At 36.5% G+C, this 19,084-nt stretch overlaps 1 protein-coding gene across 1 annotated transcript in view; it reads left to right on the top strand.

Moving 5' to 3' along the window:
* Nucleotides 1-3,300: 3,300 nt before the first annotated feature.
* Nucleotides 3,301-19,084, top strand: part of LOC105545458 (histone-arginine methyltransferase CARM1-like) — a 161,938-nt gene continuing 146,154 nt past the window's right edge. The window contains 1 exon segment of the mRNA XM_011988408.1: nucleotides 3,301-3,322. Coding sequence (XP_011843798.1) covers nucleotides 3,301-3,322 — 22 coding nt within the window.

Below are 19,084 nucleotides of genomic sequence, written 5' to 3'. Positions count from 1 at the left end.
CAAAGTTACTATTAAGTTATTTTCTGTTTATTGCCAAATACTACTTTAAACCTATACTATATGTATGTGTGGCATATTTTTATGACTCTAAATGTGTATGCATACATACATGTATTTTAGGACAGAGTATTTCAAAAGTTGAGGATCTACAGTCTGAAAAGCCTGGTCCTCACAAGATGTCACAGTGATAGAAACTAGGTTAGAAATGTGGCAGAGAAGAGAAAATAGGACAAAGAAAATTTTGGCCTCTGTGATTTCCGAAAGTGGCCTTAGTATGTAGGTAGCTGGACACTCAGGATCCCTCATCGGTGTACAAGTCTCAAGTTCTGAATTTATTAGAAAAATTTAACAGATGAAGACAGTTAAGGAAAAAGACCTCATAGAAATAGGATAAAATAGCAATTTTGTGAGGATAGGGGCTGGGAGAATTGGGAGATGTTGGTCAAAGGACACAAAATTTGTTAGGAGGAATTTTAAGAGACCTATTGTACATCATGGTGACCATAGTTAATGTATTCTATACTTGAATATTACTAAGAGAAGAAATTTTCAGTGTTCTCATCACACACACACACACACACACACACACAAATAAGTATGTAAGGTAATGCATATAGAAAATAGCTTGATTTAGCCATTCCACAATGTATACATATATCAAAAAAATTATGCTTTATACCATGTAGACAATTTTTACTTATCAATTAAAAAAAGAAAGATACGAATGGTTAAAGAGGCTATCAGATCCAGTAAATATAATGTGTCACAAAGTCGATGAACATAAAATATGTACTAAGGGTAGTTTTCCTATAAAGAGTAAGATATGAATTTCAATGATGTAATAAATTCATCATTAGTTGTCCCCCCACAAAAAAATAAGAAAAGTAAAAAGAAGAAAAAAAGCAGGTGGTCAGGTCAGGAAAGCTCACAACTCAGAATACAGCATGGCAGTTTTAAATAAAAGTGAGTTGGGAAGAAATGCAAATAGACCATACTATTTATGAACTTACACTCATGTTTTTGGGAAATCTGTGAATTTTTAGGGAAATGTGGGAAATTAAGAACACTCAGCCTTGATTTTCTCATTTTTGAGGATGCACTTACCGAATTCAGTGTCAAATACTTTCTAATAATTCCCTAGAGGGCAAAAATCGTAAGGCCTTATGCAAACATGAGATTCACTTTCTGTGACTTTTCATTTAAAATAGTACTAAGTTATTATTACCACTTCAAGGCATATGAGATATATGCTATATTTCTCTTTCTTTTTTGTAGAAATAACTTTTTTGTCTTTTCTTACTAAAAAGCAATGCATATTAATTACTGGAAAAATTTTTATATGGAGACAAGCAAGAAGAAGATACACCATAATTTTACCTACCAAGAAAAAAACCATACTTTTAAAGCTTTATTGGCATGCTTTCAGACACTTTTCTAAATGTATATATTTTTTCCTTATAAAGTTAGAGCTGTGTAAAACATTTTATTCTTTTGAAATACATGAGGAACAACTATCTGTGTTAACATTTTTGGCAATTTCATGGTGTTCCTTTATGTAGAAGAACTAAAATCTATTTAATTAATCCCCTATTGCTTGACATTTAAAATTTTCTAATTTTTCAAAAGTGCAAGCAGCACTGTGATGAGTAGAATTGCAATTAAATCTTTCCACACGATCTATATTGTATTCTGAGACTCACCAAACTGAAATTACTAGGTCAAAGGGCATGACTATTTAAAAACTTTTTATATATATTACCAAATTACTCTTACAAAATATTATATCATTTACACCCTTATTGTATGAGAATGCTATTTCTCTGCATCTTCACCTACCCTTGCTAAAATACTGAAAAATACCTTTACAAATTTGGTAGACAAAAACAGTTATGTAACTCTTCATGGGTCTTTAAAGATATTATCCTTTTGTCATGTATTACAACCTATTTTCCAGCTTGCAATTTGTCTTAAGTTTGTGGGCTTTTTAAGAATATGTTGCCAAATGTATTTGGTTCGTTTTTCATGGCTATTGCCTGTGGTATCACGCCTGGAAAATATATAGCTATTATACAGCCCAAGTTGATAGAGCCATTTACCCACATGTTATGTTTTTATGGTTTCATTTTTTTCTTCAAATAAATATTTAATCTACTGATACTTATTTTGGAGGAGAAGTAACAGGTAAATATGTAATTATTTTTATTTCTCAAAGGTTTATCCAATTGTCTCAACACAAATAATTGAACAAATAATGCCATCCACACTTATGTGTGCTTTCTAAAGTTGAAAAGTAATTCAAATTATTTGAAAATTTTCATTGTGTTTTATTAAAAACATACTGATCTAAATATTGAATCATCTTTTTGTGGCTGCAGTAAAAATGCAAGTGCTGTATCAGATCACATCCCATAATGCCTTTTATAAGGGGACTTTTGATTCCTTTCTAAACTGAAAATGTGGAGCTAAATTATCATGTCACTGACATTGGGGACCCTCTGAGATAGTCATCGTGTCACTCTTTCTTTAAACCTAGGATTTCTTGAAAACTTGCAAGGAAAGATTTCCTGCATTAGAAGAGCACTAGAAAAACATTGCCTAGTTGCTCCCTAATTGTGAAAGAACATTGAAAATGTTCTACATTTTAAAATTCTAAATGGCTTATCTGTCTATTTAGTAACCACTTTGAAAAATGAAACATTAGCTGCTTTTGCACATCTTAAAAAAAACTTAGTGCTATTAAGGAAACCTGGAAATGCCTCCAAAGTCATTGATTATTATGATAGCAAGTGGAACATAGAGTTGAACTCACTCAATAACTGATTAGATTGTTTTTTGTTTTGCCTTTATGCACACAAAAGAGCAAAAACATTAAATTATCTATTTCTCAAGGGTAATTGAAGCAGTCATTGAATTAAGCCTAACTTAATGGTGTTAGAAATTACTTTTGAATGGGACAGAGATTTACTCAAATGTCTAATAGCTTTAATGGTATTTCCAAGTATATGTTCACTTCTTAGGGATTCTATTTTTCAAACAGCAAAGGTGCTGAGAATATAGGCATATGTGTTATAAAGGAATGAATTAGCATAAAATAATAAGAAAAGAATTTATGTGGTATGGTGTAAAAAATAGGATAGACAACCCTCACTTTTGGATGGTTAGAACAGTTTTTTTTCAAGCTTTCTTATTCATACGTATCACCCTGGGATCTTGATATACATATTCTGAGTCAGTATCTGGGGTGGGCCTGAGAGTCTACCTTTCCAACACAAGCTTCCATGTAATGTGATGCTAATGGTCATGGAGAACATTTTGAGCAAAGGTAAAGGAATTTGAACAAGGAATTCGAGTTGTTTTCAGCTCTATGATTCTAGATTTAATTAACTATAAGAGATTCTTCACTTACTTGGTAAAGAGATATCTTGGACCTAATGTTTCCAAATATCTTTCTGTTTTAATTATCCATGCTAACATCTAGAATCTTGACCCTCAAACAAATTACCACCTGAAACTAATAAGGAAGGTGATTGTGTGTTCTCAGATTTTTCCAGGCAGAAATGGGAAAGCTACAACATAGCCTACAGAACCTTGCTAGTGCTGAGCAATGAAAATGCAATTATAACACATCTAAGGACAATGTGTGCACCCTCTTAGATTGTGTAGAAAATGCCAGTCACTGTGGAGTAACTCTGCAGTAAGCTGCCTAAAGTACACATGAGCTGCTTCTGACTTACCAAGAGTTTCAAAAGGCCTGACCATTCTTTGGTCTGCTCTCTAATCTATGATAATCACTATCGGTGTGTGAAAGAGGGTTTGTGAAGGAAATCTGTGTGTACATAAATTGGTGAATGATTTTAGGTTTTTTTGAATAAGTGTTTTAAGGCAAATGTAACCAAATAAAGAAAAATTTAACTTTGCAGATTGCCACTTGCAAGGAGTGGAAGACGTTAAAGTTTTAGCTCCAGATCCGCTGTGAACTAATGACACAGACAACTCACTTTACTCCCTGAGCTTCAGGTCCAAATTTTAAAAGAGAAAGTTGAATGAAATGACCTCTAGAGTCTTATACAGCTTTAAACTCAATGATTTCATGAAAAGAGCTTGGCATAAAACTTAAACTTGGGGTGGGGCATGGTGGCTCACACCTGTAATCCCAGCACCTTGGGAGGCTGAGGTGGGCAGATCACCCTGATGTCAGGAGTTCAAGACCAGCCTGGCCAACATGACGAAACCCCATCTTTACTAAAAATTACAAAAATTAGCCGGGTATGGTGGTGTGCACCTGTAATCCCAGCTATTCAGGAGGCTGAGGTAGGAGAATTGCTTGAACCTGGGAGGCGGCAGTCGCAGTGAGCCGAGATCATGCCACTGCACTGTAGCCTGTGCGACAGTGCGAGACTCCATCTCAAAAAAACAAAAACAAAAACAAAACAAAGCAACTTAACTTTGGCCTTGAGCCTTTTGTTTTCATGAGGAATTAGTAGATTCCACATTTTGTGACCATGTAGTTCACTTTCCAAGTCAAAAGTACTTTAAAAAATTTATGATTCTGAAAATTGTTGATACAGGTACAGCTTCCTTTCTTTTGGCAATGCCAATATAATTTTCATTCTTTTATAGTGGATTTGTTTTTTATTCTCTTACTGCTTTCTGATTTTACCTTTGATTGGATATACTGAAGTGTCGCTACATGTATCTAAAGATAGAATTTATTTTCCTTATCCTGATGACAACTCATGCTCCTAGTATATGATGATTTCTATTTTCCATTAGGTTTGGGAAGTTCTTATCCATTATATTTGCGAGGATGACTCTTCTCCTATTGTCTCTATTCTCTCCTTATATAACTTAAATTAGATGTGTATTCAATCTTCTTGCTCTGACATCAGTCTTCTAACTGCTTTATGGTTTCTGTCTCTTTCTTTCTCTCATGCATTCAAGAAGATTGCCTAAATTGTGTTTACAGTTCATTAATTCAGCTTTGTCTAATCTGTTTCCGTACTCTTTGATGGGTTAGAGTGGTGCTAGACTTAGATTATCTAAGTCTTCTACCTGAGCCTAGAGAACAGCACTACAGAGCAAAGCCCCATGCACCATCATAAAAGAGTTGGTAAGAGACATGCACAACAGTTTGAGAAGGTATAACCTACTGTGAATTGGAGTTCCAGAAGGAGAAAAGAAGAAAAAATGAGCCAAGGGCTATATATGAAGAGATAAAGAGCTAATAATTTTCAGTAACTTCTGAAAGGTGAATCTTCAACTCAATAGGCCCAGTGAATTCTAAGCAGAACAAATTAAAAAAAAAAAAAAAAAAAAGACTCCAGCATATAATATAGCATAATCACAGAAACCAGAGATTAAAAGAAAGTAAAATAAGCCAGAGAGGAGAGAAAACATATGCGCACTTACGCATGCATGCAACGATGTATGTAACATGATTTTCATTGCAATTTTTTTTTGTAATAGCAAGTGATATGAAAAAAACCTGATACAGTTGTATGAGGGAATATCATACAGCCGTTGGAAAGGATAAAACGCTTCTATATGTACTGACATGGAATAATTGCCAAGATATATTGTTACATTTAAAAAATTCAAGGTGCAGAATCCAGGATATATTTTTTAAGATGATATGAAACAAGACATAGGATAGAGTGAATGCTAAACCCGATGTCAATATAGCCAAACATGGATTGGTATGTGCATAAAGTATCTCTAGAAGGGTACTCAAATGGTAACAGTGGTTACCTTTGGGGAGAGGAATTGGGGACTGGGGGTCAAAAGCAGAAGGGAGACTTACTTTCACTGCATATTCTTTTCTAGCTTTTGAATTTTGTAAAGCATTTATATATTCATCCTCTTGAAGGAATAAATGAATAACAAGCAAATAAGCAAATTGCCTAATTTCCCTTTCCGCACAACAACCAAATCTGCCTGTACCTCCCATCCTCTGCCTGTACCTACTCATCATTTTTTTCTTTTTAAAAGAGGCCATGTTACAGAAAGATATTATGGACCTTGGAGACTCATAGCAGGGAAGATGGGAGGGGACAGGGATAAAAACTACATACTGGGTACAATGTTCACTACTTGGATAATGGGTGCACTAAAATCTCAGATTTCACCACTATACAATTCATCCACGTAACCAAAAACCACTTGTACCCCAAAGCTATTGAAATGAAAAAAAAAAAAAAAAACAGTAATTTTTTAAAAAAGAGGTCATGCTGGAAATAAGAACATAAAGGAACATCTCCTAAGAGGGCAGGGGTCTTTGTACTGAGGGAGAAGAAAGATTTCCTTATAGCTTTGCCTCCCCTTTTGAAAATGTTTTCCAAAATGTGAGAGTATAAAGCATACCATATTGCTGTATCTTTATTTCTAATGAATGGTTCAATTCTTCCTGCCCCTGACAACTTTAGCTAGACAGTTCTCTTTTTCCAAGCACCTTTTTCAAATGGATGATTGTTTGTGTGCATTCAAATGTACATAGTTTTTACTGAAGGAACCCATGGTAAGTCCAGCAGGTAATGGCCAGCAGGTCTTTGTTGAACCCACCACCAGGTAGGACTGGCTCAGGCATGAAGTGAGTGAAGCTATGCACTCTGCCCAGAAGTAGATTTCCTCCCTAGACTCTTCCTCACTGCCCAAATTTCTAGTTCGTCTCTTCTTTGGGTTAGTGAAATGGGTTAAGACATATTAACCAAGTGTCTTTGTCACTTAAAATGAACAACTTGGTTGCGTATGGGTTTGTCTTTCTCTGGACTGCTTTGTTGCCTGGCTCAAAGTGGAACTATTTGCTGTAAGTTTGTAGGGATGGTGATTAATGAAGTTACAGAAAAACAGCCTACACAATCATAGGTAGTGGCCTTGTCTTATTTACTACATTGTGCATACCTTAGGGTCAGGACAAAGCCATGTCCATCTTAACATCCTCATTATCTAGCGCAACCCTCATAGTAGATGTCTAATAAATGTCAAAGTACAATGAATTATTATGAATTATACTGTTGCGCACTTCAAACAGATGGAAGACAAAGTTGCAAGGCAAAAAGAGCATGAGATCTGGGGTCAACTAGATTTGGAGATGAATCTTGATCCCATAATTTGCCAGTTGTAAACTTAAGCAAGTTGCTCTACCATTTTTAGCTCCACTTTTCTCATCTCTAGAGTAACAGCAGCCTTGAAGGGTTATTATGAAAATTAATTAAACGAATATATGTGAAGTGCTCAGCACATATTAGGCACCCCATCAATGGAGACTTTTATTGCTGCTGACATTGCAATCACATTTTATTGTTGCTGACTGATGTGATTACTGTCATCATTATTTATATAATAAAATTGTAAGTGTCCAAATAGCATAGAGTGTTTTTACAGTAGACCATAGGTGGCGGGGAAATTCTAAGTGTGGCTTTTCATTTGGACTCAACTTATCTACAGGCATATCACAGTGATTATTGTGGATCTTTTTCCATCGTATCCTTAGAATTTTTTAAAATCTGCTTTATTTAAGCTTTATTTATTTAAAATCTGTTCTATTTAAGCTTCTAGAACCTACTCAACTTTAGGGCAGGCTGCAGCTATTGCTTTAAAATGAGGAGATCCCATGGACAGAGAAGTTGTTAGGATATGGCTGAGACAGTACATGCACATGGAACAAGCACAGTCTTTGGGGTAGATGAAACAGCCAGCTTCTAATACCAGCTTCTCTGCTTTGAGGAAAAGTATGAGCCTCATGAAGCTCAGTCCCCTAACTGTAATGTTGGAAGTGTTCCATGAATGTCTGGTCTTTTGGTGGTTATTAATTTATTCCTTGCTGCCTTTTAGTAAGGATTGAAAATGATTGCAAAGATGCATAAGGAGCAGGAAAAAAAAAGGTGAAGAGGTTTGCTATGTGCTAAATGTTTATATCCTAAAATTCATATGTTTGAAACCTAACCCCCAGTGTGATGGTATGAGGAGGGAGGACCTTTGTGAAGTTATTAGGTCATGAGGATGGAGCCACTTAAAGGAAATTTCCCCTCTGCCATCAGACTAAATTTGTTTATTACTTGTTTAAAAATCAATTCATCCTATATTGACTCGAAATGCGATTTTTATAAAATACTAAATTATTAGATACATTTATTTCTGTTTTTATTTTCCCTCTGTTACATTCATCTGTCTGTCCATGAATGTACTGATAGAACACAACTTTTACTTATAATTTGTGATATTGTATCTGGCTTTTTATTCATTTCACTCCTATCCTCCAAAAAAAGAAATCCATAGGTTTTTTTTTTCATCTTTTTACTTTCTTGAACAAAATTTAGAATCATAGAAAAATTTCCTCACAAAAACATTGAACTTCTTGTTGGAATTATAGGTAACTTGTAGACTTTGCATTTATCTGTCTTTTATGCATTGCAGATTTTGTAGTTCTTTTCTGTTTATATGGTCTGGTCCTTCACATATCTTGCTAAGTTTATTTCTATTTGTTTTATAATTGTGCTGCTATTTAAAATAGAATTATTTGAATTAGACTTTTTATAACTTTGGGTTTTTTGCAGACATATAGAACTGTTGAGTAATTTTATTTTGCAACCAGTTCCCCTTACCAGCGTGAATAAGTTTTAAGTTGATTTTCTTGATACTTTCAGATCCATGATCATACCATCTCCTTTACAATGCTTAGACCTTGTTATTGTTTGGATTTTTGTCCCCTCTAAATCTCATGTTAAAATTTGATCCCCATTGTTAAAGGTGGGCCTAGTAGAAGGGATTTAGGTCATGGGGGCAGGTCCCTCATGAATGACTTGAAGTCATTCTCACAGGATTGAATTCTTGCTCTTACTTCCCTTGAGATCCAGTTGTTAAAAAGCATGGCAACTCCTCCCCTCTCCCCCTCTCTCACTTTCTGCCATGTGATTTATGTACACCGGCTCCCCTTAGCCTTCTGCCATGAGCAGAAGGCACCTGAAACCCTCACCAGAAACAGATGCTGGTGCTATGCTTGTACAGCCTGCAGAACTGTAAGCCAGATAAACCTCTTCTCAATATAAATTACCCAACCTCAGGTATTGCTTTATAGCAATGCAAATGGGCTAAGCCAGACTTCTTGTTTATTTTCATGCCTAATTACATTGGCTGCAATGCTCAGGATAATGATCATTAGAAATTCTAAGAACAATGTAAATTAATAGAAATTTCTGCAGACTAATTGGTCTTGTTTGTGACTTTAAATGAATTTCAAAGTTAAGTCCAATATTGATCTTTGTTTCAATACAATTTTTTTTAAATAAAGATGTACCCTAAATCGCTTAAAGTTTATTTTTCAACAAAAAGCTGTTTTTTTTCTTGTTCTTTTATTTTTCTGCATTGATAAAATATAGCACATATTTTCCTTTGCCATGTTAATATGACACTAATATTAATGACTAGAGGAGCTGCTAAGGGTATGAGACCTGGAGCCAGTCTGCCTAGGTTCAAATCCTGACTCAGCTTAGTTTGTTTGGGCCACTATAACAAAATACTAGGAAGTTTGTAAACAAGAGAAATTTACTTCTCACAGTTCTGGAGGCTGGAAGGTGCTGGCAGATTCAGTGTCTGGCGAGGGCTGGTTCCCCACACACAACACCTTCTCACTGCATGCTCACATAGCAGAAAGGGAAAACAAGCTTCCTTGTGTGTATTTTATAATGGAATTAATCCCATTTGTGAGGGCTTTGCCCTGATACTAGAGTTACTTCCCAAAGGTCTAATCCCATCAAATTGTGGGTTGTAATGTCAATATACAGATTTTGGAGAGACACAGACGACATTCAGACCGTAGTACTGTCATTTACAAGTTGTATAACTGTGGTACTTCTCTTCATGCTGTCACAGGTACTTCACTTGCAAAATGGGGATTAGAGTAATACCTACCTTAGGATTGTTGAGAAGATTAGGTATTCATGCATATAAAGGTCTTAGAACAGTGCCAGACAAATAATAAATGTGAGCATCATCATCATCATCAGCATGACTACTTTTGTTGAACCTGGAGTAGCCCTATATTGTCATACCGTACTATTATTTTATTTATCTTATCATTAGTAAAACCATAGTTATGAAAAAGTTAAATCATACTACCAAGGAGATAAAGCGAGTAAGTGCTCTAACCCAGATGCAAAGCTGTGTTGTCTCCATTTTGCCTCAATACTCCTAATGGGATTTAAGCTTTATTTTGGGAGTATCTTTGTCAAGTTTTATTATTGCATTATATTGGCTTTGTAAATGATTTAGGATACATTCCATCTTTTCCTTTGCTCTGAAGCAGTTTAAATAGCAGAGAAACTACCTCTTCCTCAAATGTTTGATAAAATATTGTTTGTGAAACCATCTGGCTTCAAAATTTTCTTGGAGAAAATTCTATAGAGTGTTTCAATTTTTTTCCTCAGAACCGGGCCAAAGAGTCCTAATTTATACTCAGGGAACCAACATGTAGGGAATGTGTGTTGTGTGTAAGGCATTGAGGTGGGGGCTGCTGGCAAAAGGCCATAAGTAAGGCATCTGAAGGAGCTTATCAACTAAGAGGGTGATAAGACTGGTTCAGAAAGAGAAGATTGACAATGTATGGCAAGAAATGAATGTAATGAAGGCTATGCTTAATTCCTGTGAGGTGATACTCATGGGCCAGAGTGATTCTCTACCCTTCAAGATAGGGCTTAAAATGGGCTTTTAAGAGTAGCTAAGATTAAATAGAAAAGGGGATGTTTATACCTACTTATAAACAAAACACCACTTTGAAAATAGGATCCTAGAACTCATATACTGAGAAATTTGAAGTCCCTTTCTTTGTCCTCCTCCCCCACTGACCTTTTTTTTTTTTTTTTTTTTTTTTTTTTTTTTTTTTTAACTTATCAAGCGAGGAGATACATAACGCAGAGCAATGGAAACAGACTTTGAAGCAACACAGACTGGGGTGAGCTGATACAGAGACTTAATAACCTAGGGTCCTAGGTTTCTATTTGTAGAATGGGCATAAGAAACGCCACCTCATGATATAGCTGTGAGGCCCAAATGAGGTAAAGGATTTGAAAACACTCAACACAGGCAGTTAGCTGCTCAGTTCTCCTAGATTTCTTCATGTTGCTATGAGCAATTGTTGTCAATCAAAAGAGAAACATTAACTGTGGTAAATCAAAATCTTTTAAAATCCCTGCTCCAATCTCCCTACGCAGACCGATGTTTTAAGACTCATTACTCCATCTGCAAACCACACAGAACCACTTATTCCTGGATCTGTCACATTCATTTGTGATACATTTATTTGCTAGCCTATTATATAGACTGTTTCCCCATCTTCCTTGTATTTCCTTTCTACTTGGCAAGCTCTTACATTTCTTCCAAGGCTCAGATTCAATGTAATGTCTCCTATGAGGAATCTTCCAGGCAAAATTCATTGCTTGTTTTTCTGAGGTACCATAGCATTTTGAACACATCTCTTCTCCTTGCACTGTGCACTCTCTCAAGGCTGTGGCTACAGTTTATTTATTTTTGCACTTTTCCTTAGTGCCAATCGACAGTGTCTGGCTTATATCAGATGCTCATAAATGTTAGTTGCACGTGCATGTAAGAGTGAATCCCCAAATCAAGGATTGCAGACGTCTGCTTTCACCATATCTACTGCAGGGCAAAAACCAAAATGAATTTCTAGAACAGCTCTTGAAAGTGAAGTTATTTTATGTCTTTTCATTGGCAGCTCCCACTTTTTTGTTAGTATAGCTGGTGAATCCACATCAGAGCAACTCTTCTTGAGTGGGTGACTACAAGAGGATAGTTAATTTCTAGAACCAAAAGGAGAAATCTGTTGATCTGACAAAACCTTTACTCAGACAAGATATAGACTGTACAATACTTGGTTATCTTAAAGAGACTTTCACAATGAAACTACATTTACATTTGAGAGAGGCAGCATTTCAGGTAAAGTAGAAAGAATTTTACACTCCTATGGAGAAATACACTTTTTCTAGATATATTATTATAATGGAGAAAACATTTTTTTATACACCAATAGATCCAAACCACTTGCCAGTGTTAAAAAAAAGTCAGCTAAAAATACCAAGTTTTTGATATGTTGTTATCTGTAATGCTCTTTTATTCTTTTTGTTTCTAATGTGGTTTAGGAAGCTAACAAGGCTTCAGTGACTTGATTCACTTGTTTAATTCAATGAGCATTTAAAAATTATAATCTATGTGCTCAAAACAGTAGATATGTATTTGATAAGCAAGAATTGGGATTGTAAAAAGAAAAAGATCTAATCTTTTTCCTGGAAGTGCTAGAAACAATGGACTCTCTGACACCTCATTGCTTTTCTTTTTTTTTTTTTTCTTTTTTATCATACTTTAAGTTCTAGGGTACATGCGAACAATGTGCAGGTTCGTAACATATGTATACATGTGCCATGTATGCATCCATGTCCCTACAAAGGACATGCTGTGCTGCACCCATTAACTCATCATTTACATTAGGTGTATCACCTAAAGTTATCCCTCCCTCCTCCCCCAACCCCACAACAGCACCGGTGTGTGATGTTCCCCTTCCTGTGACCACGTGTTCTCATTGTTCAATTCCCACCTATGAGTGAGAAAATGCAGTGTTGGGTTTTCTGCTCTTGTGATAGTTCGCTGAGAATGGTGGTTTCCAGCTTCATCCATGTCCCTACAAAGGACATGAACTCATCCTTTTTTATGGCTGCATAGTATTCCACGGTGTATATGTGCCACATTTTCTTAATTCAGTCTGTCATTGATGGACATTTGGGTTGGTTCCAAGTCTTTGCTATTGTGAATAGTGCCACAATAAACATACGTGTGCATGTGTCTTTATAGCAGCATGATTTATAATCCTTTGGGTATGTACCCAGTAATGGGATGGCTGAGTCAAATGGTATTTCTAGTTCTAGATCCTTGAGGAATTGCCAAACTGTCTTCCACAATGGTTGAACTAGTTTACAGTCCCACCAACAGTGTAAAAGTATTCCTATTTCTCCACATTCTCTCCAGCACCTGTTGTTTTCTGACTTTTTAATGATCGCCATTCTAACTGGTGTGAGATGGTATCTCATTGTGGTTTTGATTTGCCTTTCTCTGATGGCTAGTGATGATGAGCATTTTTTCATGTGTCTGTTGTCTGCATAAATGTCTTCTTTTCAGAAGTGTCTGTTCATATCCTTTGCCCACTTTTTGATGGAGTTGTTTGTTTTTTTCTTGTAAATTTGTTAGAGTTCTTTGTAGGTTCTGGATATTAGCCCTTTGTCAGATGAGTAGATTTTGCAAAAATTTTCTCCCATTCTGTAGGTTGCCTGTTCACTCTGATGGTAGTTTCTTTTGCTGTGCAGAAGCTCTTTAGTTTAATTAGATCCCATTTGTCAATTTTGGCTTTTGTTGCTATTGCTTTTGGTGTTTTAGACATGAAGTCCTTACACATGCATATTTAGAAAACCCCATCGTCTCAGCCCAAAATCTCCTTAAGCTGATAAGCAACTTCAGCAAAGTCTCAGGATACAAAGTCAATGTGCAAAAGTCACTAGCATTCTTATATACCAATAACAGACAAGCAGAGAGCCAAATCATGAGTGAACTCCCATTCACAATTGCTTCAAAGAGAATAAAACACCTAGGAATCCAACTTACAAGAGATGTGAAGGACCTCTTCAAGGAAAACTACAAACCACTGCTCAATGAAATAAAAGAGGACACAAACAAATGGAAGAACATTCCATGCTCATGTATAGGAAGAATCAATATCGTGAAAATGGCCATACTGTCCAAGGTAATTTATAGATTCAATGCCATCCCCATTAAGCTACCAATGACTTTCTTCACAGAATTGGAAAAAACTGCTTTAAAGTTCATATGGAACCAAAAAAGAGCCCGCATTGCCAAGACAGTCCTAAGCCGAAAGAACAAAGCTGGAGGCATCATGCTACCTGACTTCAAACTATACTACAAGACTACGGTAACCAAAACAGCATGGTACTGGTACCAAGAGATACAGACCAATGAAACAGAACAGAGCCCTCAGAAATAATACCACACATGTACAACCATCTGATCTTTGACAAACCTGACAAAAACAAGAAATGGGGATAGGATTCCCAATTTAATAAATGGTGCTGGGGAAACTGGCTAGCCATAAGTAGAAAGCTGAAACTGGATCCCTTCCTTACACCTTATGCAAAAATTAATTCAAGATGGATTAGAGACTTAAATATTAGACCTAAAACCATAAAAACCCTAGAAGAAAACCGAGGCAATACCACCTCATTGCTTCTCTGCCTTGAATTACAGGGGAGCTGAAGAATTGCCAAGATGGGAGTTGTAAGTAAATTCGAGGGTGCAGTAGGCTCCTAGAGAAGTTGTTAGAGGCATGGCACACGATTGCACTCAAGATAGAATGAAACGTTACTTACTTCTGATTTGAAAATATTGCTCACAGAGGTGTTTAAAATTTCAGTGTGAACAGGGCAACCAAAGTCAATAATACTTTAAATGTACATTTTAAAATAACTCAAAGAGTATAACTGTATTGTTTGTAACACAAAGAATAAATGCTTCAGGGGATGGATTCTCCATTTTCCATAATGTGGTTATTGCTTGTTGCATGCCTGTATCAAAGTATCTTATGTATACCATAAATGTGTACACCTACCTTGAACCCATAAATTTTTTTGAAAATTAAAAAATAAAAAACAAACCAACAACATTTGGCAGGAGTCAGTGCCTTTTTCAGACCCAGGTATCAAAGCCCTATAAAAAATAAAGAAATAAAATAAAATTTCAGTGTGGCGTCAGCTTCAGCGTTTATTTCTTTTTCTTCTTTCTGCTTTGGTTATGTGTAGAGGGAAGGATGTGGAAGAAAGGAGGAAATGGTTAGGAAAAATCTTAAAACTGGCCTGGAGGCTAGAAAAATGAGCATAGTTTGCCTTTTTATTTTGTTTTATATGGTGAATAGGCCATGTGCATCTGAACTGGTGTGATGCTGATGTGGTTCCAGTCAAATAAACAATTCTGGGTCCTTTTTGTGTACCAGGTCCTGCAGGGGAATCAAAGATGAGGAGGACACAATTCCTGCAGTTGGGCAGACTGACATCTTGCAAAATGTGTAAGACTGGGGTACAAATGGGAGAATGAAATAAGTGTGGTAAGAGAGGTGCAATGTGCTGTTAGTTTAGTGGAGTGAGGGAGATAACACATGCCAGTTGGGGACAATCAAGAACAGTTCCATGGAGATGGTGGCATTTTAAATGGGTATTGATAAGTTAGGTAGAATTTTCAGTGGCAGAAAGGGAGTTTTATGTATCACTTCAGAAGTCCATTCTTCCCAGTTCACATCCCTACCACTACCATAATTATAAGTGCTTCTTGGAAAGCAGCTAGTAGTTGTTTTGTCCAGAATATGGCATATTAAGGGGGAAGGGAGTTGGCTGGGCAGAAGCAGAAAAAGTGGCAGGTGGGGTGCATGAGTTACAATTCTAGGCAGGAGAGATTGTACTTTAGTATTCAGTGGGGACCTCTGAAGCTTTGAGGACAGCATTTCTGTGATTGTACCTGTGCTACATTAATTACAGTCTGGCAGTTTGGGGTAGGATGAATTCATTTTCAATGGCAGGAGCAGATAGCAGTGGAGAGACTATCATGGTTGTCCAGTTGAGGTGCAATGAGACCATAGAATGGGCAACGTCAAGGGATTCAAGCAAAATGTTCTTAGACTTGGCACCAAAAGTACAATCCATAAAAGGAAAAATTGTTAAGTTGAACCTTATCAAAATTAAAAACTTTGGATCTGTAAAAGATTTTGTTAAAAAGGATGAAAAGATAAGGTACAGAATGGGTGAAAACATTTGCAAGCCACACACCAGACAAAGGGCTAGTATCTAGGCTATGTGAAGAACTCTTAAAACTCCACAGTAAAAAAACAATCAAATTTGAAAATGGGTAAAAGACATGAACAGACATTCACCAAAGAGGATATACAGATGACAAATAGCCATATGAAAAGATGTTCAGCATCAAAAGTCATCAGGGAAATGCAAATTAAACCCACAATGAGATATCACTATACAACTATCAAGATGTCTAAAATAAAAAATAGTGACAACACCAAATGTTTCTGAGAATATGGAGAAATTGGATCATTCCTCTATTGCTGATGGGAATGTTATGTGGCACAGTCACAATGGAAAACAATTTGGCAGTTTCTTATAAAACTGTAAGTGCGGTTACCACACAACACAGCAATTGCACCCTTGGGCTTTTATCCCAGGAAAATGAAAACTTATGTTCACACAAACTTGCACATAAGTGTTCATAGCAATTTTATTAGTATTAGCCCAAAACAAAACTGACCCAGATAAATGGTTCAGCATTTGAATGATTCCACAAACTGTGATAAATCCACATCATGGAATATTACTCAGAAATAAAAAGGAATGAAATATTGATGCATGCAACAATTTGGCTGAATCTCCAGGGAACTTTGATATGTGAAAAAAAAAAAGCCAAATACTAAAAGGTTATTTACTACATAACTCCACTTACATAATATTTTTGAAATGATCAATTTTTAGAAATAGAGAATAGATTAGTGGTTGACAGAGGTTAGAGAAGTAGGGTGGGGTGGGAAGGAGGTGGTGTAGTTATAAACGGACAACATAAAGAATACTTGTGAGTATCTTGACTGTTGTAGTGAATGTACAGATTTACACATGTGATAAAATACACATATACACATAGAGGCATGAATATATGATTACAAGTAAAACTGAAGACATTTGAATAAGATTGGTGGATTGTATCAATGTCAATAACCTGGTTGTGATAGTATACTAAATGTTACCATTGCAAAATGCTAAATATTACCATTGTAAAATATTATCATTTGAGGAAACTAGGTGATATATACACAGTAACTTTATATTTCTTTTGTACAACTGCATATGAACTTACTGATCTCAATAACATTTTCCATTAAAGTGGAAATGCAAATGGACTAAGGTTTTGATAGAATATTTTTTCCTCCAAATAGTAGAGGCTTTCATATAATGCCTGGATTGGATTTGGTCATAGTCTAGATCTAGTAAATGCTAAAGGGAAGACATCATTCTGCGTGACAAATGAACCGAAGTGGCCCTGAGATAGAGACTAGCACTGGCTGACCCTCATTCTAGTCCTGCAATGCATGGGTATTAACAATACGTGGATATTAACCAAGGGAAGTAACTACATCTTTGAGGTTCAGTTTCTCCATTTGTAAAATTGGGCTAGGTTATCTGTAAGGGTCAAGTAGAGCTTTGACATTCCAGGATGGTAGGGCATATCCAGGACATCTTTTCTCTGCACCATACTCCAGCCAGCATCTGCCTGGGCGGTGTTTTTCTTTTTTTAGCCATTTCACCAGCACCTTTGCTCTGTTCTCAAGCACTCATCTTCCTTTTAACAAGTAACCTCATACTTTTCTTCCCTGTTACCCATCAGCCTTCTTCCCTTGCATAAGGTATTAAGGCATTAACCTACTAGAAAGGAACTTATGTTTTAGATACAAAAGGTTCTTAAAGAGTGGAAAGTCCTAAAAAATAAATTTTAAATGGTAGAATTTTCAGGTAGAATTTCAGAGTCCAGTTGAGGATAATCATTTTAGCAGGGGATGCCTTCCCAGCTGCACCTATCTTTTGTGATCTTAGACAAGTTATACAAATGTATGTGAGCCTCAGTTTCTTCATCTGTAACATGGAGATATTATGACCTACCTTCCATGAACTGTTTACATTATGTTCCCTTTATAGTATCTGTGACACAGAGGCATGCAAAAAAAAAAGAAAAAAGAAAAAAAAAACGCTTGCAATTCCTTCTGCTTCTCTCTCAAGTGACTCTCAAATAATAGAGAGTCTGACAAGATGAGCTTCGCTAACTTGATGTTCAGTTATAATGACATCACTTTTATTTTTCCACTTAATCATTTTGAGGCTCTTCTTAACCACATTAAGTAAATGTTTTCCTCATTGTCTCTCTCACTTTTCATCTAAGAACTTCAAGGTTTTACTTATTATGAGGGGCCAACCCTACTTTGGCCAATCCTACTTTCAAGCATGCGAGAACCAAAGGGGCTGACTCGAAATTGGTCATTCACCAGTTTTGACTGTCATTGCTACCAGTACGAGTGCTGCTGCTTTTGAAAACTGATGCCCCACAGTCTTGCCTGCCTTCATCCAATTGTTACGGTTACCTGCAGTGGCAGATGGACTACCACGCTGTTTTGTGCAGATGTTGAGATTGACGACCCCACATACACCAAGAGGCTATGCAAAAGTTTATTGCTTATGTAATTTAGATCTCTAGCAAGAGCAGGGCAGACCTCTCAAGCAGTTCTGAATGACTTGAAAGAAAGCAAGGAAAGGAGACCGGCCTAGGTTTTTATTGTGGTCAGGAGGTGGGACCAGGGTGGAAGTTCCTGCACATGGGCAAGGGATTGCCTGTTTGAATCAGGAGGGATAATCTAGGCTTTCTTATCAGTTTATCTAGATGTGGGGCACAAGAGGCAGATGGAGGGGTGGGGTTTAGAAACTGTCGGCTGACAAATATAAAAAACCGAAGACCCCTTATTTCCGCATTGCTATGCAGGGAATCTCTATATGTGCACACTCAAGGTGATAACTCATTGGCTCACACTCAGCTGCTCAGTACTATGCCTGGGTAGCGGACATAAAGAAGCTTCCAGATTCAGTCATACTGTGCCAGAACCAGAATACCCGAAAACCCCACAATCTACTATTGAACACATGCCCCTGGTCCAGACTCTCCCTTTCCTCATGGTGAATTTCTCATTGGAGAATTCACTGGCTTTTCCTGTCAAAGAAATCTGCCCATGTTGGGCCAGCAAATCATTATGGTAACATAGCATTTCAAAAAAGAATAGAGTCTAGGGGTTCAGGGCTTTTCTATTCAAAATGCATCTTGACCTCTACGCAAATGCATCCACCTAGTTCTCTACCTTCTCTCCCTATTCTTTTCTTTTTTTTATATATTAACTATTTTTATTGGCGTACAAAGGGAAAAAAAA

The sequence above is a fragment of the Mandrillus leucophaeus genome, unplaced genomic scaffold (assembly GCF_000951045.1).
Source record: "Mandrillus leucophaeus isolate KB7577 unplaced genomic scaffold, Mleu.le_1.0 Scaffold329, whole genome shotgun sequence".
NCBI classification, from domain to species: Eukaryota; Metazoa; Chordata; class Mammalia; order Primates; family Cercopithecidae; genus Mandrillus; species Mandrillus leucophaeus.
The sequence above is the reverse complement of the archived record's forward strand: the minus strand, read 5'-3'. Positions and strand labels throughout refer to the sequence as shown.